The sequence below is a fragment of the Salmo salar genome, chromosome 05, assembly GCF_965601325.2.
Source record: "Salmo salar chromosome 05, fSalSal1, whole genome shotgun sequence".
Taxonomy (NCBI): Eukaryota; Metazoa; Chordata; class Actinopteri; order Salmoniformes; family Salmonidae; genus Salmo; species Salmo salar.
The window spans coordinates 17,788,462-17,812,949 of NC_138295.1; the positions used below are offsets into that span (position 1 = coordinate 17,788,462).

General features: G+C 44.4%; 1 protein-coding gene and 1 long non-coding RNA gene across 2 annotated transcripts; both read right to left on the reverse strand.

Moving 5' to 3' along the window:
* Nucleotides 1-274: 274 nt before the first annotated feature.
* Nucleotides 275-19,875, reverse strand: slc24a6a (solute carrier family 24 member 6a). The gene is made up of 16 exons (XM_014198923.3): nucleotides 19,240-19,875; nucleotides 18,848-18,958; nucleotides 13,515-13,591; nucleotides 13,251-13,325; nucleotides 12,770-12,854; nucleotides 12,394-12,497; nucleotides 12,198-12,298; nucleotides 12,045-12,098; nucleotides 10,690-10,829; nucleotides 9,521-9,684; nucleotides 5,365-5,605; nucleotides 4,991-5,157; nucleotides 4,690-4,804; nucleotides 1,520-1,632; nucleotides 1,339-1,404; nucleotides 275-1,201 (listed from the first exon to the last, which is right to left on the reverse strand). The coding sequence occupies exons 1-16, from the start codon at nucleotides 19,346-19,348 to the stop codon at nucleotides 1,091-1,093; spliced, it is 1,833 nt and encodes a 610-aa protein (XP_014054398.1). The 5' UTR covers nucleotides 19,349-19,875; the 3' UTR covers nucleotides 275-1,090.
* Nucleotides 19,876-23,112: 3,237 nt separating this feature from the next.
* LOC145879471 (uncharacterized) lies at nucleotides 23,113-24,488 on the reverse strand. The gene is made up of 3 exons (XR_014392264.1): nucleotides 23,804-24,488; nucleotides 23,613-23,684; nucleotides 23,113-23,397 (listed from the first exon to the last, which is right to left on the reverse strand). It is a non-coding gene; the product is annotated as an uncharacterized LOC145879471 (long non-coding RNA).

Consider the following 24,488-nt stretch of genomic DNA (forward strand, 5'->3'; position numbering starts at 1 on the left):
TAATAAAATGACGGAGACGGCTTGTATTGGAGAAATGAACATCCAATTCTCTGGTGGACATTATACAAGCCAATTGCACTCCATCAAACTAGAGATATCTGTGGCATTGTGTTGTGACCTTTTGTCACCAGCACAAGGTGCACCTGTGTAATGATCATGCTGTTTAATCAGCTTGATGTGCCACACCTGTCACGTGGATGGATTATCTTGGCAAAGGATAAAATGCTCACTAACAGGGATAAACAAAATTTGAGAGGAATAAGCTTATTGTGCATATGGAACATTTCTGGGATCTTTTATTTCAGCTCATAAAACATGGAACCAACACTTTACATTTTTGTTCAGTCTACACATTAAGAGTCATCCTACAAGCATACATGATTAGCAGAGTATGGTTACTGCTGTGGCACTCCTACAAGCAATACAATATTGGGTCTTAAAAGGTCCAATGCATCTGTTTTTATCTCAATATCAAATCATTTCTGGGTAACAATTAAGTACCTTACTGTGATTGTTTTTAACTAAAATGGTCAAAAATAGGTTTGGAACTCTTTGTAATAGGTCTTTTAACTAATTTACCGCCTGGTTATACCAGGCAAGCCAAAACTCCATCCCACTGTCTTTTCAAACACCTCTTACACTAAAAGGGCATTATCATTCATTTCACAGTATTATTCCAAACTCAGTGTGAAAATATATATAAAAACAGGAAAATCAAGTTTGTCTGCACTGGGCCTTTTAACACTTTCACTCTAAAGAATATGATTCATCATTGTCATCACTTAACTATAGATAGAAATTCAATACATTATAAATTAATTGTGTGAAGTGGATGTTCTCGACTGGTCATCTTCAGATATCACACATTTCTCTAGTTGCTCTGTATAAAACTATGTAAAAGATCCAGTTTGAAACATTTATCAAAGATAAAATGTAAGGTTTCCCATCAATAACAATATTCATAAATGTCTCAAATGCAAATGAACCGTAACTAAATACCCGTACAAATACAACTGATAAATGTCAACAAGTGAAAACATCACATGAAATACTATCATCATAATCATACTAAAATGTGTGGGAACCTGGCCTACAGTCGCTGGAAGCCGACCGAGCAGAGTAGGAAGATGGCATAGAGCATCATTAAACAGAGGCCCAGTCTGCGGTCCAGCCACCAACGGTTCAGATGAACACTCAGGACCTGAGAGAGAGAGTGATACAGAGAAATGGAGAAACAAGTGAGAGGTGGACAGAGAGGATTAGAGCAGCAGAAAAGTACTATATACAGTCTGATTTTGTTATGCAAATAACTTAAAAAGATATTACAGTGATACTCACAGTGAGGAACACTGAACCCAACAGCAGAACAACTGAATACACCAGGCCTTTACTGTTGATATACACCTGCCAACCATAAAAACACAGCCTCTTTTTGTAGATGCACAACACCTAGCAGCTTTTTAGTTGATGAGCCACACAGAAACGAATCAACACAACAACAAAACAAATCTGTCCCTACCACTGATCCGTAGTCGACCACCAGAGTGCGCAGGAACCAAGGGAACCCAAGTCCCAGGAGCACATCGAAGATATTACTGCCAATGGAGTTAGAGACAGCCATATCCCCCATACCTACAATACACACACCATACTGTTAGAGACAGCCATATCCCCCATACCTACAATACACACACCATACTGTTAGAGACAGCCATATCCCCCATACCTACAATACACACACCATACTGTTAGAGACAGCCATATCCCCCATACCTACAATACACACACCATACTGTTAGAGACAGCCATATCCCCCATACCTACAATACACACACCATACTGTTAGAGACAGCCATATCCCCCATACCTACAATACACACACCATACTGTTAGAGACAGCCATATCCCCCATACCTACAATACACACACCATACTGTTAGAGACAGCCATATCCCCCATACCTACAATACACACACCATACTGTTAGAGACAGCCATATCCCCCATACCTACAATACACACACCATACTGTTAGAGACAGCCATATCCCCCATACCTACAATACACACACCATACTGTTAGAGACAGCCATATCCCCCATACCTACAATACACACACCATACTGTTAGAGACAGCCATATCCCCCATACCTACAATACACACACCATACTGTTAGAGACAGCCATATCCCCCATACCTACAATACACACACCATACTGTTAGAGACAGCCATATCCCCCATACCTACAATACACACACCATACTGTTAGAGACAGCCATATCCCCCATACCTACAATACACACACCATACTGTTAGAGACAGCCATATCCCCCATACCTACAATACACACACCATACTGTTAGAGACAGCCATATCCCCCATACCTACAATACACACACCATACTGTTAGAGACAGCCATATCCCCCATACCTACAATACACACACCATACTGTTAGAGACAGCCATATCCCCCATACCTACAATACACACACCATACTGTTAGAGACAGCCATATCCCCCATACCTACAATACACACACCATACTGTTAGAGACAGCCATATCCCCCATACCTACAATACACACACCATACTGTTAGAGACAGCCATATCCCCCATACCTACAATACACACACCATACTGTTAGAGACAGCCATATCCCCCATACCTACAATACACACACCATACTGTTAGAGACAGCCATATCCCCCATACCTACAATACACACACCATACTGTTAGAGACAGCCATATCCCCCATACCTACAATACACACACCATACTGTTAGAGACAGCCATATCCCCCATACCTACAATACACACACCATACTGTTAGAGACAGCCATATCCCCCATACCTACAATACACACACCATACTGTTAGAGACAGCCATATCCCCCATACCTACAATACACACACCATACTGTTAGAGACAGCCATATCCCCCATACCTACAATACACACACCATACTGTTAGAGACAGCCATATCCCCCATACCTACAATACACACACCATACTGTTAGAGACAGCCATATCCCCCATACCTACAATACACACACCATACTGTTAGAGACAGCCATATCCCCCATACCTACAATACACACACCATACTGTTAGAGACAGCCATATCCCCCATACCTACAATACACACACCATACTGTTAGAGACAGCCATATCCCCCATACCTACAATACACACACCATACTGTTAGAGACAGCCATATCCCCCATACCTACAATACACACACCATACTGTTAGAGACAGCCATATCCCCCATACCTACAATACACACACCATACTGTTAGAGACAGCCATATCCCCCATACCTACAATACACACACCATACTGTTAGAGACAGCCATATCCCCCATACCTACAATACACACACCATACTGTTAGAGACAGCCATATCCCCCATACCTACAATACACACACCATACTGTTAGAGACAGCCATATCCCCCATACCTACAATACACACACCATACTGTTAGAGACAGCCATATCCCCCATACCTACAATACACACACCATACTGTTAGAGACAGCCATATCCCCCATACCTACAATACACACACCATACTGTTAGAGACAGCCATATCCCCCATACCTACAATACACACACCATACTGTTAGAGACAGCCATATCCCCCATACCTACAATACACACACCATACTGTTAGAGACAGCCATATCCCCCATACCTACAATACACACACCATACTGTTAGAGACAGCCATATCCCCCATACCTACAATACACACACCATACTGTTAGAGACAGCCATATCCCCCATACCTACAATACACACACCATACTGTTAGAGACAGCCATATCCCCCATACCTACAATACACACACCATACTGTTAGAGACAGCCATATCCCCCATACCTACAATACACACACCATACTGTTAGAGACAGCCATATCCCCCATACCTACAATACACACACCATACTGTTAGAGACAGCCATATCCCCCATACCTACAATACACACACCATACTGTTAGAGACAGCCATATCCCCCATACCTACAATACACACACCATACTGTTAGAGACAGCCATATCCCCCATACCTACAATACACACACCATACTGTTAGAGACAGCCATATCCCCCATACCTACAATACACACACCATACTGTTAGAGACAGCCATATCCCCCATACCTACAATACACACACCATACTGTTAGAGACAGCCATATCCCCCATACCTACAATACACACACCATACTGTTAGAGACAGCCATATCCCCCATACCTACAATACACACACCATACTGTTAGAGACAGCCATATCCCCCATACCTACAATACACACACCATACTGTTAGAGACAGCCATATCCCCCATACCTACAATACACACACCATACTGTTAGAGACAGCCATATCCCCCATACCTACAATACACACACCATACTGTTAGAGACAGCCATATCCCCCATACCTACAATACACACACCATACTGTTAGAGACAGCCATATCCCCCATACCTACAATACACACACCATACTGTTAGAGACAGCCATATCCCCCATACCTACAATACACACACCATACTGTTAGAGACAGCCATATCCCCCATACCTACAATACACACACCATACTGTTAGAGACAGCCATACAAAACAAACAAAAAAGGTTAACGTCACAACACACAAAGATTGATTAGAATTCGACTACCTTGTCGGGCGACGATCAGGCTGGCCATACAGTCCGGGACGCTGGTGCCAGCTGCCAGGAAGGTGATGCCCATCACCACCTCAGGGATGCCCAGCGTGTAACTGATAATGGTCACCTGGGAGCATAGACGGCATTAGGTGACATAGGGGATTATAACGCTGTTACATTCTTATCAACATGATCAAATCCCATTAGACAGCATTGTCCCACCTTGTAACACACGCTGTGTACATGTGTGCTATGTGTAGGAACATGTTTGTTTTTATGTGTCAGCTTGTGTAGGTGTGCTCTGTAGTCATACCATCCAGACCATGAGGTAGGAGAAGACTGCGATCCAGAGTGTGGAGGCCAGGAAGGTCAGGAGGTACCAGCGGCTCCACCGAGGCAGGATACAGTTGGGTACGGTGCAGCAGAGCAGCAGGCACAGAGGCCATGACACCAGCCAGCGCACACGCTCACAGTGCCCTCCTGAGGATGGAGGGAGCAGCACCTTGGTTTTTCAATCATCAATCACAAAGTGCAACAGTAGTCACAAAGAGCTTTACAGTAACCTGACCTCAATCTACAAAGAGCAAGAAGCAGCAGCAAGAAACCTTGAGAGGAACCAGACTCAATATCATCAGAATATAGCAACAGGTTCCTTGTTTGTAAATGTGTTTGTAAGGTTACGCTCACCTGGCACTATGAAGGGACTGAAAGAGACCTCCTCTTCTTCCTCCATCTCCTCCTCTTCGGGCTGTAACCCCTCTGTGTTCCCCTCCGGCCCCCCATCCCTGTCTCCATCCCCCTCCAGTGGCTGCCTCTCACTGTCCCCCGCTCCACCGTTCTCTATTCCCCATGATGCTCCCTGATCTCCCCCCTCCTCCCCCGCTCCACCGTTCTCCTCCTGGCCCCGAGCCCGGCTCAACCTCTGCCTCTGTGAGTGAGAAGGTAAGAGACAAACTTTATACATTTTACAGTTTTTATCTGTTAGAGTAGGAGTATGTCACAACTGGAGCATGGCGCAGGAGAACATCCAACAGCACAATGTTGGCATTTAGCATTAAGCCAGAACAGAACAAAAGGGATGAAACAAGCATAGTGTGTTTGTGCTTTGTAATCGTGCATCCAGCAAAAGCTAAGGCATGAGAGTGTTAGGAAATATGCAATGCATTTGTGTAGGGCTGTGACGGTCACGGAATTTCATCAGCCTGTGATTGTCAAGCAAATAACTGCAGGTCTCACGGTAATTTACCATTAATTAACAAACACAGCCACTGATGCAGACCTTTGGAACATCTACATTTTAACAAGTCTAAGAAATCCATTTAATATAGCCTACACCATAACAATAAATCCATTATTATTTTAGACAGGTCTAAAGAAACATGATATGAAGAAAATGTAGTCTATTTCAGAAGAACAAAATAACATACTCTGAGTTGTCCTTATGTTAGGTCCTGATGTGGCTATGCAAAATGGCTGTGGGCTACACTAGTTCATTTAGCAGGTCCTGATGTGGCTATGCCAAATGGCTGTGGGCTACACTAGTTCATTTAGCAGGTCCTGATGTGGCTATGCCAAATGGCTGTGGGCTACACTAGTTCATTTAGCAGGTCCTGATGTGGCTATGCCATATGGCTGTGGGCTACACTAGTTCATTTAGCAGGTCCTGATGTGGCTATGCCATATGGCTGTGGGCTACACTAGTTCATTTAGCAGGTCCTGATGTGGCTATGCCATATGGCTGTGGGCTACACTAGTTCATTTAGCAGGTCTTGATGTGGCTATGCCAAATGGCTGTGGGCTACACTAGTTCATTTAGCAGGTCCTGATGTGGCTATGCCATATGGCTGTGGGCTACACTAGTTCATTTAGCAGGTCCTGATGTGGCTATCCCATATGGCTGTGGGCTACACTAGTTCATTTAGCAGGTCCTGATGTGGCTATGCCATATGGCTGTGGGCTACACTAGTTCATTTAGCAGGTCCTGATGTGGCTATGCCATATGGCTGTGGGCTACACTAGTTCATTTAGCAGGTCCTGATGTGGCTATGCCATATGGCTGTGGGCTACACTAGTTCATTTAGCAGGTCCTGATGTGGCTATGCCATATGGCTGTGGGCTACTCTAGTTCATTTAGCAGGTCCTGATGTGGCTATGCCATATGGCTGTGGGCTACACTAGTTCATTTAGCAGGTCCTGATGTGGCTATGCCATATGGCTGTGGGCTACACTAGTTCATTTAGCAGGTCCTGATGTGGCTATGGCATATGGCTGTGGGCTACACTAGTTCATTTAGCAGGTCCTGATGTGGCTATCCCATATGGCTGTGGGCTACACTAGTTCATTTAGCAGGTCCTGATGTGGCTATGCCATATGGCTGTGGGCTACACTAGTTCATTTAGCAGGTCCTGATGTGGCTATGCCATATGGCTGTGGGCTACACTAGTTCATTTAGCAGGTCCTGATGTGGCTATGCCATATGGCTGTGGGCTACACTAGTTCATTTAGCAGGTCCTGATGTGGCTATCCCATATGGCTGTAGGCTACACTAGTTCATTTAGCAGGTCCTGATGTGGCTATGCCATATGGCTGTGGGCTACACTAGTTCATTTAGCAGGTCCTGATGTGGCTATCCCATATGGCTGTGGGCTACACTAGTTCATTTAGCAGGTCCTGATGTGGCTATGCCATATGGCTGTGGGCTACACTAGTTCATTTAGCAGGTCCTGATGTGGCTATGCCATATGGCTGTGGGCTACACTAGTTCATTTAGCAGGTCCTGATGTGGCTATCCCATATGGCTGTGGGCTACACTAGTTCATTTAGCAGGTCCTGATGTGGCTATGCCATATGGCTGTGGGCTACACTAGTTCATTTAGCAGGTCCTGATGTGGCTATGCCATATGGCTGTGGGCTACACTAGTTCATTTAGCAGGTCCTGATGTGGCTATGCCATATGGCTGTGGGCTACACTAGTTCATTTAGCAGGTCCTGATGTGGCTATGCCATATGGCTGTGGGCTACACTAGTTCATTTAGCAGGTCTTGATGTGGCTATGCCATATGGCTGTGGGCTACACTAGTTCATTTAGCAGGTCCTGATGTGGCTATGCCATATGGCTGTGGGCTACACTAGTTCATTTAGCAGGTCCTGATGTGGCTATCCCATATGGCTGTGGGCTACACTAGTTCATTTAGCAGGTCCTGATGTGGCTATGCCATATGGCTGTGGGCTACACTAGTTCATTTAGCAGGTCCTGATGTGGCTATCCCATATGGCTGTGGGCTACACTAGTTCATTTAGCAGGTCCTGATGTGGCTATGCCATATGGCTGTGGGCTACACTAGTTCATTTAGCAGACAAGATTTGTTTTAGAATTCCGTGGTATTATTTTATAGTATGAAGAATACAATAGAACATAGCTGAATAAAATGGAAAGTATATTTTATCCAAATGATTTGAGGGAGTGCCGACATATGCGGCTATTCTGTGTTGAGCGGTTAACAAAGAAATAGGTATTCCTATATACTTCATTTAGTCTCTCATTCACAATGAATGTTCCATTAGCAGAAAACACCATTATCAAAAGTGACCACAAATGCGATTATGCATGTAATGCTTTTATTATGAAGGTGCATTTTTATGGTGAAAATGATCTTCCCCAAACTTGAAACTCAGGCCATGCATTCAGTATGTATGCCAGTTAGGCTCTACACCCGTTGTAAAGCGGATTAATGTGCTTAATTTTAAATAAGTTATTTTGCCACTTTAGTTGTGATACAAACCTTATCAAAACATATAGGCCTATGGGCTAGGCTACATGAGGTGTGTGACTATGATTCGAACAAGGCATTGTTTCTTGCCTTAAGATGGGCATCACAAGTGATAATATATCATTCACAAGTGATAAGCTAATATTGTCACCCATCAGACTATTCTTGATTTTATTTTGTCTTTACATATACGTGTAAAATGAGTTTTGATTTAGAATGGACCATTATCATGCACCTGTCTGGAAACAGGAGTAGGGAAAAATACATGTCATCTTTGCACTTAAATAGCAAATAGAGGACACTTTTCCTGTGATTCATTTTCATGCCAGCAGGTAGGCTATACTTCTGTTGTAAATTATGTCCAATGTGCTAAATATTAGGAAAGTTGAGAAATAAATATAGTAGGCCTAGCCTATAGAAAGCAGATGGGATCCTCTTTTTTTTAATAGAGGCCATCACTCTGTTTTCTCGCCTATAGAAATGATGCACAACATGAGCTGATGGACTCTCATGAAGTGTTTGATTAGATTTGTATTGATGTCAGAGGGATTAGAGGGACAATAGAGTGCTGAGTACCAGGCAGTTAGCTAGTTTGGTAGGCTACTAATGACCAGCAGCATCAGAGCTTGGAGAAGCCTAATTACCTCGACTAAACAGTCACGTGGAATTTGACTGCCTTCATTACCCGTGACCGCTGGTGTGGCGGTAATACGGACACCGCAACAGCCCTACATGTGTGTGGGGTGGTCACCATAACAGCCCTACATGAAGTGTGGGGTGGTCACCGTAACAGCCCTACATGAAGTGTGGGGTGGTCACCGTAACAGCCCTACATGAAGTGTGGGGTGGTCACCATAACAGCCCTACATGAAGTGTGGGGTGGTCACCATAACAGCCCTACATGAAGTGTGGGGTGGTCACCGTAACAGCCCTACATGAAGTGTGGGGTGGTCACCGTAACAGCCCTACATGTGTGTGTTTTTTGCACTTCTATAATAACCATGCATCTTTCCATGCTAAGGTGTGGAGACATTCTGCTGTGTGTGTGGTGTGTGCACGTGTGTCCTGTGTACCTCATTGATGACCATGCGTCCTGCCATGCGGAGGCGTGTGTAGGGGGGGAAATGTGGGGTGATCAGGAGATGGAGGCTTGCCTCAGAGAAGCTCAGCTGGTGAGGCTGCAGACTCATCAACTCATCCACCATCACTACCGCAGTCTCCTGCCCTGCACACGAATCTGGGAGAGATGTGGGAGGAGAAGGAGGTGGAGAAGAGAGGGAGGAGGAGAGAGAGAGAGAGAGAGGAGGAGGAGTAAAGAGAGAGGGAGGAGGAGAGAGGGAGGAGGAGTAAAGAGAGAGAGAGAGAGAGAGAGAGGAGGAGTAAAGAGAGAGAGAGAGAGAGGAGGAGGAGAAAGGAGAGAGGGAGAGAGAGAGAGAGAGAGAGAGAGAGAGAGAGAGAGAGAGAGAGAGAGAGAGAGGAGGAGAAAGGAGAGAGGGAGGAGGAGAGAGGGAGGAGGAGTAAAGAGAGAGAGAGAGAGAGAGAGAGAGAGAGGAGGAGAAAGGAGAGAGGGAGGAGGAGAGAGGGAGGAGGAGTAAAGAGAGAGAGAGAGGAGGAGAAAGGAGAGAGGGAGGAGGAGAGAGGGAGAAGGAGTAAAGAGAGAGAGAGAGGAGGAGAAAGGAGAGAGGGAGGAGGAGAGAGGGAGAAGGAGACAGGGAGGAGGAGTAAAGAGAGAGAGAGAGAGAGAGAGGAGAAAGGAGAGAGGGAGGAGGAGAGAGGGAGAAGGAGACAGGGAGGAGGTGAGAGGGAGGAGGAGAGAGGGAGAAGGAGACAGGGAGAAGGAGACAGGGAGGAGGAGACAGGGAGAAGGAGACAGGGAGAAGGAGAGAGGGAGGAGGAGAGAGGGAGAAGGAGACAGGGAGGAGGTGAGAGGGAGAAGGAGACAGGGAGGAGTAAAGAGAGAGAGAGAGAGAGGAGGAGAAAGGAGAGAGGGAGGAGGAGAGAGGGAGAAGGAGAGAGGGAGGAGGTGAGCAAAAGTAGGTTTTCAACTGAAAGAGCTACTTTATGTCCATCTATTTTAGAATCAGGATCCAATGGGAATATGTTCCATTTGATTGAAAACAATTTGAAGCAATGTGGATATAAGTGTGTGCGTACACACACACACACACACACACACACACACACACACACACACACACACACACACACACACAAACAATCAGTGGTAGAGACACAAACCGACCTCTCTTCAGCAGCACCATGTCAGTGTCACAGTCAACTCCTCCATGCCCCACTGCGGTAGTCCGTCTCAAGGTACTGAAGCAGGGCTGGCCCCCTCGACCACAGTGCCTCTCCACCCAGCCTGACAGGGGTCTGTTGAACCTACACAGTATCGCAACCAACATTTGTCATGGATAGATACCCTGCTTGTGCTTATCTGAAGTAAAATGTTGTGGGGTAAGAGAGGGAACTGAACAAATAGTAAACTATAAGAGGCACAGACAAAGTCAGCAACCTACCCCATGATGATAATGTAGTCAGCAACCTACCCCATGATGATAATGTAATCAGCAACCTACCCCATGATGATAATGTAGTCAGCAACCTACCCCATGATGATAATGTAGTCAGCAACCTACCCCATGATGATAATGTAGTCAGCAACCTACCCCATGATGATAATGTAGTCAGCAACCTACCCCATGATGATAATGTAATCAGCAACCTATCCCACGATGATAATGTAATCAGCAACCTATCCCACGATGATAATGTAGTCAGCAACCTACCCCACGATGATAATGTAGTCAGCAACCTACCCCCATGATGATAATGTAGTCAGCAACCTACCCCATGATGATAATGTAATCAGCAACCTACCCCATGATGATAATGTAATCAGCAACCTACCCCATGGTGATAATGTAGTCAGCAACCTACCCCATGATGATAATGTAATCAGCAACCTACCCCATGATGATAATGTAATCAGCAACCTACCCCATGATAATGTAGTCAGCAACCTACCCCATGATGATAATGTAGTCAGCAACCTACCCCATGATGATAATGTAGTCAGCAACCTACCCCATGATGATAATGTAATCAGCAACCTACCGCACGATGATAATGTAGTCAGCAACCTACCCCATGGTGATAATGTAGCCAGCAACCTACCCCGCGATGATAATGTAGTCAGCAACCTACCCCGCGATGATAATGTAGTCAGTTACTCACTTCATGATAATAATGTAGTCAATAACTCATCTCATTGTGATAATGCAGTCAGTAACTCCCTTCATGGTGATAATGTAGCCAGCTACTCACTCCACGATGATAATGTAGCCAGTTACTTCATAGTGATAATAGTCAGTAACCTACCTTATGATGATAATGTAGCCAGTTACTTCATAGTGATAATAGTCAGTAACCTACCCTATGATGATAATGTAGTCAGTTACTTCATAGTGATAGTCAGTAACCTACCCTATGATGATAATGTAGTCAGTTACTCACTACACGATGATAATGTAGCCAGTTACTTCATAGTGATAGTCAGTAACCTACCCTATGATGATAATGTAGTCAGTTACTCACTTCATGATGATAATGTAGACTAGATACATGGAGATCAGTATGATGGTCTCCCACCTACAACAGAGAAAAACTGTTTAAAAGCACAATCTATATGTATCAATATGTTCTAAATATGTAGAGAACCCAGTCTTGTTAATGGTCCAATGTCCTTACCAAATCACTTTGTCATCATAGATCACCACAATCAGCATCAATATAGACAGGATGTAGTAGAGAGAATCCCGAAGCAGCGGCCACCAGCTCAGCGAGATAGGCTGAGAGAGAACACAACATACAGCTGAACAACACTGCCTGTCTAAACCTAAATCCTGCCATATTGCTTTCAACTGTCTCAAAGAAGTTGAGTAACCTGTCCGGCAAAGATCCCACAAATGCCGATGATGACGAGGATGTTGAAGACAGCCGATCCCACAATGGTGCCTACCCCCAAGTCACCTTTAGTGATGAAGACACCTGGGAGAACAAGAGGTCAACAGCAGTGCATATTGATCCAATCAGTCCAATCGGTATGCATTTGCAGGCCCCTTTTGGTGACCTGGGCCATGTTCAGTACAAAAACGTTGTGGAACTTTGCAGATAGAAATCCCATGACTAGAGCTGACATGATTCCTTATTCTATATACCAGAGAAGTATGTTTGTTCTACATCATAAATGTCTATCTGAACGTTGGCCAACGTTTTGTCCTGCTGAGCACGGCCCAGGATCAAGGATGTAGAATACTGACCAATTAAGGAGGTGAAGAGCTCAGGGGCGGAGCTCCCAGCCGCCATGAACGTTGCCCCGGCAACATCCTCACTGAGTTGAAGATTCTAGAAAAGAGGTTAATGCATAAACAGATAGGCTTTGTAATTAAAACAAACTTCAAACAGTGAAGAGGCAATCAAAAAGTAATGAGGGAAACAACCGCAGGTTGGCATTTATTGAGATGACATGCACTGGATGTAGCAATGCAGAGTGGTCACGAGCTGGCACAGCCACAAAGTCATTAAACCTAACCAAAAACTTGACCCTAACCTTAAACACCCTAATGCCTAACCTTAAAATAAGACAAAAAAGCTAATATTTTTACAATATAGCCAATTTTGACCTTGCAGCTGGCCCATCTAGCAGAAATGGTTCAGTTCTGCCTCTAGGGCACGACTCATGGCAATAAATGTCCACCTGCAAAGAAACCAACAGAAGTGGGAAGGTGTTTTTATTGTCACCTCTGATATCTTCTCCAGTGATGGAACAAAATAGACATCACAGACTATAGCCAGGGCATAGAACATGTAGACCGCCTAGGAAACACAGGAGAAGAAACAGCTTGTCTGTGGACTGAGTTGGATGACATAGTGATTGTTGGGGTACTGTTACAGTAGAAAGGTGTACTACGACAGCATTGTTAAACAACGCAGTAAGCTACATAGAGATCCTATTAAATTACTATATATGCATTCTAATTCCTAATGACATGGTAGGCCACTCACACAGACTACATGGAGAAGAACTGCTCCTTTTCTCCTCTGCTCAGGAGAGAAAATATCTGCTGGAAACTCGTGGATTGCTGAAAGAGAGGGAGAGGAGAGAGATATTGAGTGTGTTTTCTGAAGAAGGGTTCCAATTCAAGGGAATAAGACACAGTTTGTTGCGCTCCAAAACTCTAGCAGTTCTTGAGATTTGAGATCATGTGACCATGTGAGTGTTCCATTTCATCTCCTAGCAACAGCCACACAGCTCCTAGTTTAAGTGGTCTCTTTAGGATAGACAGTGCATTCAGAAAGTATTCAGACCCCTTGACTTTTTCCACATTTTGTGACGTTACAGCCTTATTCTGAAACAGATTAAAATATTTGTTTGTCCTCATCAATCTACACACAATACCCCATAATGACAAAGCAAAAACAGGTTTTTAGAAATGTTTGCAAATGTATTAAAAATGTAAAACAGAAATACCTTATTTACATAAGTATTTAGACCCTTTGCTATGAGAATCGAAATTGAGCTCAGGTGCATCCTGTTTCCATTGATCATCCTTGAGATGTTTCTACAACTTGGGAGTCCACCTGTGGTAAGATCAATTGATTGGACATGATTTGGAAAGGCACACACCTGTCTATATAAGGTCCCAGAGTTGAAAGTGCATGTCAGAGCAAAATCCAAGCCATGAGGTTGAAGGAATTGTCCGTAGAGCTCAGAGACAGGATTGTGTCGAGACACAGATCTGGGGAAGGGTACCAAAACAGAATTGAAGGTCTCCAAGAACACAGTGGCCTCCATCATTCTTAAATGGAAGCTGTTTGTAACCACCAAGACTCTTCCTAGAGCTGGCCGCCCGGCCAAACTGAGCAATCGGGGGAGAAGATGACGAAGAACCCGATTGTCACTCTGACAGAGCTCCAGTTCCTCTGTGTAGATGGGGGAACCTTCCATAAGGACCACCATCTCTGCAGCCCTCCACCAATCAGGCCTTTATGGTAGAGTGGCGAGACGGAAGCCACTCCTCAGTAAAAGGCACATGACAGCCAGCTCGGAGTTTGCCCCTGAGCTCTTCACCTCCTTAATTGGTCAGTATTCTACAACCTTGATCCTGGGCAGCGTTCAGCAGGACAAAACGTTGGCCAACGTTCAGATAGATTTCCATGATGTAGAACTAAAATACTTCTCTGGTATATAGAATAAGGAATCATGTCAGCTCTATAGTAGCCATATCTAGGAAAACCAAAGTTCCAAAGGCTGGGCCTAATATAGTGTATAAGAAGTCATACAAAGGGCACGTAAAGACTCTCAGACCATGATAAACAAGATTCTCTGGTCTGATTAAACCAAGATTGAACTCTTTGGCCTGAATGCCAAGTTTCACGTCTGGAGGAAACCTGGCACCATCCCTACGTTGAATCATGGTGGTGGCAGTATCATGCTGTGGGGTGATTTTCAGCGGCAGGGACTGGGAGACTAGTCAGGATTGAGGGAAAGATGAACAGAGCAAAGTACAGAGCGATCCTTGATGAAAACCTGCTACAGAGTGCTCAGGACCACAGACTGGGACGAAGGTTCACCTTACAACAGGACAACGACCCTAAGCACACAGCCAAGACAACGCAGGAGTGGCTTCGGGACAAGTCTGTCAATGTCCTTGAGTGGCCCAGCCAGAGCTCGGACTTGAATTCAATCAAACATCTCTGGAGAGACCTGAAAATAGCTGTGCAGCGACACTTCCCATCCAACCTGACAGAGCTTGAGAGGATCTGCTGAGAAGAATGGGAGAAACTCTCCAAATACAGATGTGCCAAGCTTGTAGCATCATACCTAACAAGACTCAAGGCTGTAATCGCTGCAAAAGGTGCTTCAACAAATTACTGAGTAAAGGGTCTGAATACTTATGTAAATATGATATTTCGGGGGGGGGGGGGGGGGGTGGAGTTTTGTCATTATGGGGGTATTGTGTGTAGATTGAGGGGGTAAAAACTATCATTCATTTTAGAATAAGGCTGTAACATAACAAAATGTGGAAAGTCAAGGGGTCTGAATACTTTCCCAAATGCACTGTATGCAACCTACCTCAGACCCCTTGGCCTGGACCCTAAACTCACTCACATTGGCCAAGCCCTACGCACATTTGTATGCATACATGCTACACACACACCAGACGTGACAAGAAGTGGGCGATACTAACAGGGCAGCATTTAAAAAAAGCTCAGAATACACTCTGCTAGCAGTTCTAGAATTTAGCATTTAGTTGCCTAGCAACACGGACCTCAAAGGCGTATTAATGAGGGTTTAGGCATCCGTCTGAACCCCTTTATAGCCAGACTCAGTAAGTATAATTTACTTCATTTGTGATTATGAAATATTAAACTGTCGGGGAGCCAAAACAAACCCAGGCAAAACATAATTCTCAAGCGGCCACTGGGCAAGCCATCCTTTGATCTGTCGGTATCAGACAGCTGGTGTTCTCGTTTGCTTGTAGCATACAAGCATGTAGGTTACTCTACTGCACAAAAAAAAAAATGTTCAAGTGGAGTCAGCTATGAACGTTACAGCAGTAAAATGTCATTTTAATTTACATAGACAAGTTCAACAAATAGGCCGCCTAATGCGGAGCAGGTAGCGGTGTTATCTGGGCTCCCGAGTAACGCAGCGGTCTAAGGCACTGCATCACTACAGTCCCTGGTTTGAATTCAGGCTGTATCACATCCGGCCGTGATTGGGAGTTCCATAGAGCGGCGCACAATGGGCCCAGCGTCGTCCGGGTTTGGCCGTCATTGTAAATAAAAATGTGTTCTTAACTGACTTGCCAAGTTAAATAAAAATTATGCTTGACCCATAGCAACTGTAGGGTTGAATAAATGTGCCATCAAAAGGTTGCAATAGTAATCCAAGAAGAAAAAACAATTAGCAAACTAACACTGCAAGTGCATGAACATTTATTTGGCTGTAGGCTAATCACCCACCCGTAGGCTATGCACATTTGCAAGCAATGCGTGTGTGTATCTATCTATTTGCTAGTCAGCTAAATTAGCTAGCTTGCTTCACTTACCAGTAGACAGAGCTGGCATTCGTGATTAGTGTCCAGCATTCTGCTAACATTGCTCGTGCTGAGAAATCTGAAATATGTTCCAACTAGCAAGTGTTGCACTAGGAAAATATTCTCAATCTCTTGCTGAATGAAAATCGCCAACAATTCCAGTTCATTCAGAAACTCAAACTAGCAACATCAAAGTAACTTTGTAATGACAGACCGACCAGTGTTTTCAAATCTGCAGTCTTGCATATCATCAACTGTAGCACAGACGGACTGAGCCAGGAGCCAATAATATCAACCGTTACAACATGCATTTGTCTGCTAAATTACGTTTATTCTGTATCACTCAACTCTCATTTATGAGTCTCATTTGTGTTAAGAGAGATATACACTATCTATACAAAAGTATGTGGACACCCCTTCAAATGAGTGGATTCGGCTATTTCTGCCACACCTGTTGCTGACAGGTGTATAAAATCAAGCACACGGCCATGCAATCTCCATAGATAAACACTGGCAGTAGAATGGCCTTACTGAAGCTCAGAACCTTTCAACGTACCTTTTCAACAAGTCAGTTCGTCAAATTTCTGCCCAGCTAGTGCTGCCACGGTCAACTGTAAATGCTGTTATTGTGAAGTGAAAACATCTAGGAGCTTTCTAACCTTTATTTAGCTAGGCAAGTCAATTAAGAACAAATTCTTATTTACAATGACGTCCTATGGGACTCCCAATCGCAGCCAGACAATCGCAGCCAGACGTGATACAGCCTGGAATCAAACCAGGTACTGTAGTGACGCCACTTGCACTGAGACGCAGTGCCTTAGACCACTGCGGCACTCAGGAGCTACAATGGCTCAGCCGAGAAGTGGTTGAATGCCGAGTGCTGAAGCACGTAGCATGTAAAAATAGTCTGTCCTCGGTTGCAACACTCACTACTGCATTCCAAACTCCCTCTGGAAGCAAAATCAGCACAAGAACTGTTCGTCAGGAGCTTCATGAAAGGGTTTCCATGGCTGAGCAGCCGCACATAAGCCTAAGTGTCGGCTGGAGTGGTGTAAAGCTCTGGAGAAGTGGAAATGCGTTCTCTGGAGTGATGAATCACGCTTCACCATCTGGCAGTCCAACGGACGATTCTGAGTTTGGCGAATGCCAGGAGAACGCTAACTGCCTCAATGTATAGCGCCAACTGTAAAGTTTTGTGGAGGAGGAATAATGGTCTGGTGCTACTTTTCATGGTTCGGGAACAGGCTTAGTTCCAGTGAAGGGAAATCTTAACGTTACAGCATATAATGACATTCTAGACGATTCTATGCTTCTAACTTTTTCGCAACAGTTTGGGGAAGGCCCTTTCCTATTTCAGCATGACAATGCCGCTGTGCACAAAGCGAGGTCCATGCAGAAATGGTTTGTCGAGATCGGTGTGAAAGAACTTGACTGGCATGCACAGAGCCCTGACCTCAACCCCATCAAACACCTTTGGGATGAATTGGAATGCCGACTGCGAGCCAGGCCTAATTGCCCAATATCAGTGCCCGACCTCACTAATGTTCTTGTGGTTAAATGGAAGCAAGTCCCCGCAGCAATGTTCCAACATCTAGTGGAAAGTCTTCCCATAAGAGTGGAGGCTGTTATAACTACAAAGGGGGACCAACTTCTTATTAACGCCTGTGATTTTGGAAAGAGATGTTCGACAAGCAGGTGTCCACATACTCTTGGTCATGATGTGTTGCTGTAGTCGTGGCGGGATCAGAGAGACATTTAGAACATGTGCGATAGAAATTATCACTAGGCCTATGCCTCATAATTTCCTGGAGAAATCTGACCTGCAATTTGTTAATAAAGCTGCTGGAGTTTTTATTTAACTAGGCAAGTCAGTTAAGAACAAATTCTTATTTTCAATGACGGCCAAGGAACAGTGGGTTAACTGCCTGTTCAGGGGCAGAACGACAGATTTGTACCTTGTCAGCTCGGGGATTTGACCACTAACCACTAGGCTACCCTACCGCACCGAGTTATAATTCGTAAAACCTTCATTTGTGTCACTTTGAAGTGATCCAAATGGCAAATTCATCTTTCACCTATACAATTCAAGATATATTAAACCTGAAGAAAATAAATGACATTTTATTTGACTTACTGAGTCTGGTTTTAAAGAAATGATGAGAGACAGCCAGAGAGATTGACAGACAGGCTAGAGACACTGGATGAGTGAGTGGGAAGCAGAGGAGTAATGCACAGGTAGACAGACAAGACACCAATGATCCAAGAGCACAGGAACAAACTAAAATACTAGTGCACCAGCTCTGGGCGTTGTAGGAGTGTAGGTGTGGTTCTCCTCTTCTCTCTCCTGCGTTAGTTCCCTCTTAGACCACGGGAAGTCACCAACAACATCACTGGGGCTTGGAGAGTCTGTCAGGATAGAGCAGCATAGATTATTTCCTATAAAATATTAGCATATTAAATATTATGAGTTTATAAAAAGCGATCACATTGTTTTTAGGGGAGGCCGGGGTAGGCCGTCATTGTAAATAAGAATTTGTTCTTAACCGTCTTGCCTAGTTAAATAATGGTGAAATAAAACATTTTAAAATAATAAGAATTTAATAATGAAACAGGTGTGATGATTGAATAAACCACTGATATTTTATGTATGAATGAAATGAATAACGCGACTCTGGGGGGAAACGCACCTGTTACGTCTAGGAGCTGCATGAGCCAGGTGGCCGTGACCATCCCGACTCCACAGACACCGAGCCGCCAGAAAAGCCGCATGCGCTTAGGTCTCACCGCCGCCTTCATCTCGCTGCTGTTCTCTCAGCTCAGAACATGTCGGTCACCATCGCAGCGTCGGTTCTCCGGTTTATATCAGATGATCAGGTGGAATCTTTTTTCATGCACTCTCAGGGAAAGCTAGTTCTTCACGTGCAGCCATGGATTATTATTGTCAGCATCCCTGCACCCATTCTTTCCCACTCTCTGTCTTCAGAAGCACAGCATCTACCGCGGACATCTGTCCGTTCCTCCGCGGAACCGAGGAAACAGGCTATGGGCTTTTTGCTAAAGAATTAGTCTCGCACACAATAGCTTATGTTTTTAAGCGTCACATCGTCACAAGTCTGTACTATTTCCAGAATGTCCCACTCCTCCCATCATGTCTTCTTCGCTCCCAGTCTGTTCCAGTATCTTCATGACTCCGTCACGAGGGGTGTTTACCGTGAGCTCGTGGTGCCACCATCAGTGAGCACGACAATTGGGTGGGGCGCACCAACGAGCGAGCTCCAGTCTCAGGGACTAAATATGTATTTATCAACATGAGGCATGTCATGTTACGCCATTATGTCATTAATAATATAATATAAGACACACAACACAGACACAATTCCAATAAATAAATCATTATTTAATGTTGATGAAAATGCATCCACAAATACGAGCACAAAATAACTGTTGCAGGAGTAGCACTGACCAATAGGGTACTATGGGGTAACTGCCTCCCTAGGCAAGACAACAAAAACTACAATAGTCCCAGTAAGCAAAATGACGTTGAAATTAGGTTTAACTTAGGTTCTGAATGAAAGGTCAAAATACTTTTCTGGAAGTTGAAATCAAGTACATTTTCGGTTCTAGGTGAAAGTTGAGAACATATAATTCATAGATGTCTATGTTTGGGCCAAATCAAGGCTGGTCCAGACCAAATCTGAACCAAACATAGGCATCTATGATTGGTTTAGATTTGGTCCAGACCAAAAACCAACATCCGTGGATGTGGAAATCAAAGCTGGTCCAGACTGCACCAAAAAAAGACCTCCAGTCTGGACATCACCAAAAAAAGACGTCCAAAATGCATCAGTGTCGTTCTGTGCTTATTGTGGTATAGCCTACAGTGTAGCCGGAAATGTCATTTTAGGAATGCCCATCTACGTGGTAGGCCTACCGTTTGTAAAATACAAAAAAAAAGACGGCTCTCCTAACGGGACCGAAAAGAGGTCCAAAAGACGTTGGCGTCGGTCCGTGCTAAACCATGTCAGCCTGCAATGGCATTTTATGATTGCCCGTCCATTTGTAAAACAGGCAGTTGTATTGGCTTTATTTGTCCTGATTCCTGTGACTAATCAATTTGGCAATTTTAAGCTCTGAATATCAGCTACCCAGTCACGACCCATCATTCAGGGCAGGTGGGGCAAAAAATAAGGCTTGCCTGTTTTGCATGTTATTTTGTCATTAATACACGTCACATATCAGTTTGCAAACAATGTAACAATTATGTATATCATTGAGTTAATAAAGCCGCATACAAACATGGTCTCTTTTTTTGTTTTCTTGAGTAAGGCAGCTCCAACATTCAGGTGTTTCAGCCTAGCTCGCTCATTGTCTTAATCGAAATTACGGATTGCTTCTTATCCACTTGTCGTCCCCTTATGCCATAGTTTGTACATCTCAATTGTCAGTAGAAACCACATTTGCAAGTCGTATATACATGTAGTTATTACCATGCATGAGATCCCCACATTGTAGCCTGTACATTTAATATATTCACTGATCATGTACTCTATCTTTGCAAATAAAGGTGCAGTTCAGGTATGAATGTCTGAGATTCTTTTTCAGTCGTATCCAATACCAGGAGTATCAAATTCCAGTCTTTGAATGATGCTGTGTCTGCATGTATGTATGACAATTATACATAAATAAAGGGAACACTTAAACAACACAATGTAACTCCAAGTCAATCACACTTCGGTGAAATCAAACTGTCCACTTAGGAAGCAACACTGATTGACAATAAATTTCACATGCTGTTGTGCAAATGGAATAGACAACAGGTGGAAATTATAGGCAATTAGCAAGACACCCCCAATAAAGGAGTGGTTCTGCAGGTGGTGACCACAGACCACTTCTCAGTTCCTATGCTTCCTGGCTGATGTTTTGGTCACTTTTGAATGCTGGCGGTGCTTTCACTCTAGTGGTAGCATGAGACGGAGTCTACAACCCACACAAGTGGCTCAGGTAGTGCAGCTCATCCAGGATGGCACATCAATGCGAGCTGTGGCAAGAAGGTTTGCTGTGTCTGTCAGCGTATTGTCCAGAGCATGGAGGCGCTACCAGGAGACAGGCCAGTACATCAGGAGACGTGGAGGAGGCCGTAGGAGGGCAACAACCCAGCAGCAGGACCGCTACCTCCGCCTTTGTGCAAGGAGGAGCAGGAGGAGCACTGCCAGAGCCCTGCAAAATGACCTCCAGCAGGCCACAAATGTGCATGTGTCTGCTCAAACAGTCAGAAACAGACTCCATGAGGGTGGTATGAGGCCCCGACGTCCACAGATGGGGGTTGTGCTTACAGCCCAACACCGTGCAGGACGTTTGGCATTTGCCAGAGAACACCAAGATTGGCAAATTTGCCACTGGCGCCCTGTGCTCTTCACAGATGAAAGCAGGTTCACACTGAGCACATGTGACAGACGTGACAGAGTCTGGAGACGCCGTGGAGAACGTTCTGCTGCCTGTAACATCCTCCAGCATGACCAGTTTGGCGGTGGGTCAGTCATGGTGTGAGGTGGCATTTCTTTGGGGAGCCGCACAGCCCTCCATGTGCTCGCCAGAGGTAGCCTGACTGCCATTAGGTACCGAGATGAGACCCTCAGACCCCTTGTGAGACCATATGCTGGTGCGGTTGGCCCTGGGTTCCTCCTAATGCAAGACAATGCTAGACCTCATGTGGCTGGAGTGTGTCAGCAGTTCCTGCAAGAGGAAGGCATTGATGCTATGGACTGGCCCGCCCGTTCCCCAGACCTGAATCCAATTGAGCACATCTGGGACATCATGTCTCGCACCATCCACCAACGCCACGTTGCACCACAGACTGTCCAGGAGTTGGCGGATGCTTTAGTCCAGGTCTGGGAGGAGATCCCTCAGGAGACCATCCGCCACCTCATCAGGAGCATGCCCAGGCGTTGTAGGGAGGTCATACAGGCACGTGGAGGCCACACACACTACCGAGCCTCGTTTTGACTTGTTTTAAGGACATTACATCAAAGTTGGATCAGCCTGTAGTGTGGTTTTCCACTTTAATTTTGAGTGTGACTCCAAATCCAGACCTCCATGGGTTGATAAATTGGATTTCCATTGATTATTTTTGTGTGATTTTGTTGTCAGAACATTCAACTATGTAAAGAAAAAAGTATTTAATAAGATTATTTCATTCATTCAGATCTAGGATGTGTTATTTTAGTGTTCCCTTTATTTTTTGAGCAGTGTAGTTAAAGGCTGATGTTTAATTCATATATACAGAAATATAATTTCAAAAAACAGTACACTACACTTCCTATGCATCATGTAAATACTCTAAAACCAGTTAATCTCAATATCTAATTTCCTTCATCTGCACTGATCTCAGGACACAGGATAGGTGTAGTATTTCATCAAATGAGACTTAATTTCAACCAGTAGAGAAAGTGAAACGCTTTATTGAAAGAAGTTCATTATCCAATTGTTATAAATACATAATACTTGCATTATAAATATTATAATTGTAATATTATATTTATAAATACAAGTACAATCTGCACTTCAATGCACATCTGGTGTGCATTATAAAAACAGAGGAAGAAATAGGTGGCGAGAAAGGTGTAAAAGACAGAAATGGAAAGAGGTAAGAACAGAGAAGCAGGTTAGCCAGCATATGATTAATGAATCATAGTGCTACCCTAATATTCTCTCAGTTCATCACAATTACATAGTAGTGTCTCCTAACCAACCTTTGGCTCCTAGTTGGCCCGAAGGTTATCTTAAGAGCGGGTGAGGTGGGGATGACAGGACTGGGGGTTGGCACCCTCTCTCACATCAAAACATACCTGCAGACGAAAGACAGATGGAGAAAGAGAGAGCATGTTTAAGCATTGTGTTTTTTCTTTATTCTAACACTATCAGTCATCATAATCATCAGGAGGTGAAATGCAAAACTGGCCTTGGATCATTAACTCGGGGACTACTACATCTCTACCTGTATTTCAATGTAAAGCATCTCTTTAATAATACTTCCTGTTGACCCGACCAAGTGACCGCTCACCTCTGATCATATTGTGCCCTCTATGTAGCCTGTTCAGATGCGGGAGGGGTTCACCGACACATCTGATATAACCTAGAGGATTTAGGGAGAAGGGGAGAGGGATAAAGTGAAGTACTTTATGCTGAAAAACATGCACAGACACACAAGGACAAATAATATAGCGTAGTTATAGAAATAATAAAGTGTCTTACTATTCTCCATGGTTGGCCCTCATGCCTGTTCTTTGAAGGTGGAAGGAGCCACAGTTATACACCTGAGCCTGCTTAATGCACGACACAATCCATCAATCAGATTGATACATGAGTGTGTAGGTGTGGGTTATAGGGTGTCTAATTCTTAAAATAGCCCGCTTTGTTTTTGTATAGACATCACACCCTTACTTAAACAGCACCCTCAACTGAGAAGTAGAATTGAAATGGAGAGAAACTGGGAATTGAATAACTGCAGTTGACATAGCTAAGTAAATGGAAGAATACTCTTATTGCAATGTGGATGGCTATTAAAAGAGCCTTTGGTTGTGCATACTGTAGTCTATGGTTTTGCCAGGAAACAGCACCCTCTTTGAAGAAGTAGGAGGTGAAGATCTCCAGCACGGATTGCCTCTCTTGCTGCGTTGTTGGACCCCATCCTTGAAACATCGTGCAGAGCAGCAGACTTCTCCTCTGGCACACGACGGCGAGCTGCAGATCCCCTCCTGGTCCTCGTGTCCATCCTCATGAAGTTATGCAAGACACAGGTAGCCTTCACATGCCTGAATTCCTCCAGAAGGCAGTTCCAGATGGCCATGGTCACCCAACCTTGCAGTGCCCTACACGGTAACTGTAGGCAATCGCTTTGAAGGAATCTCCAGTTACAAGGTATCTGTAGGAATATGAA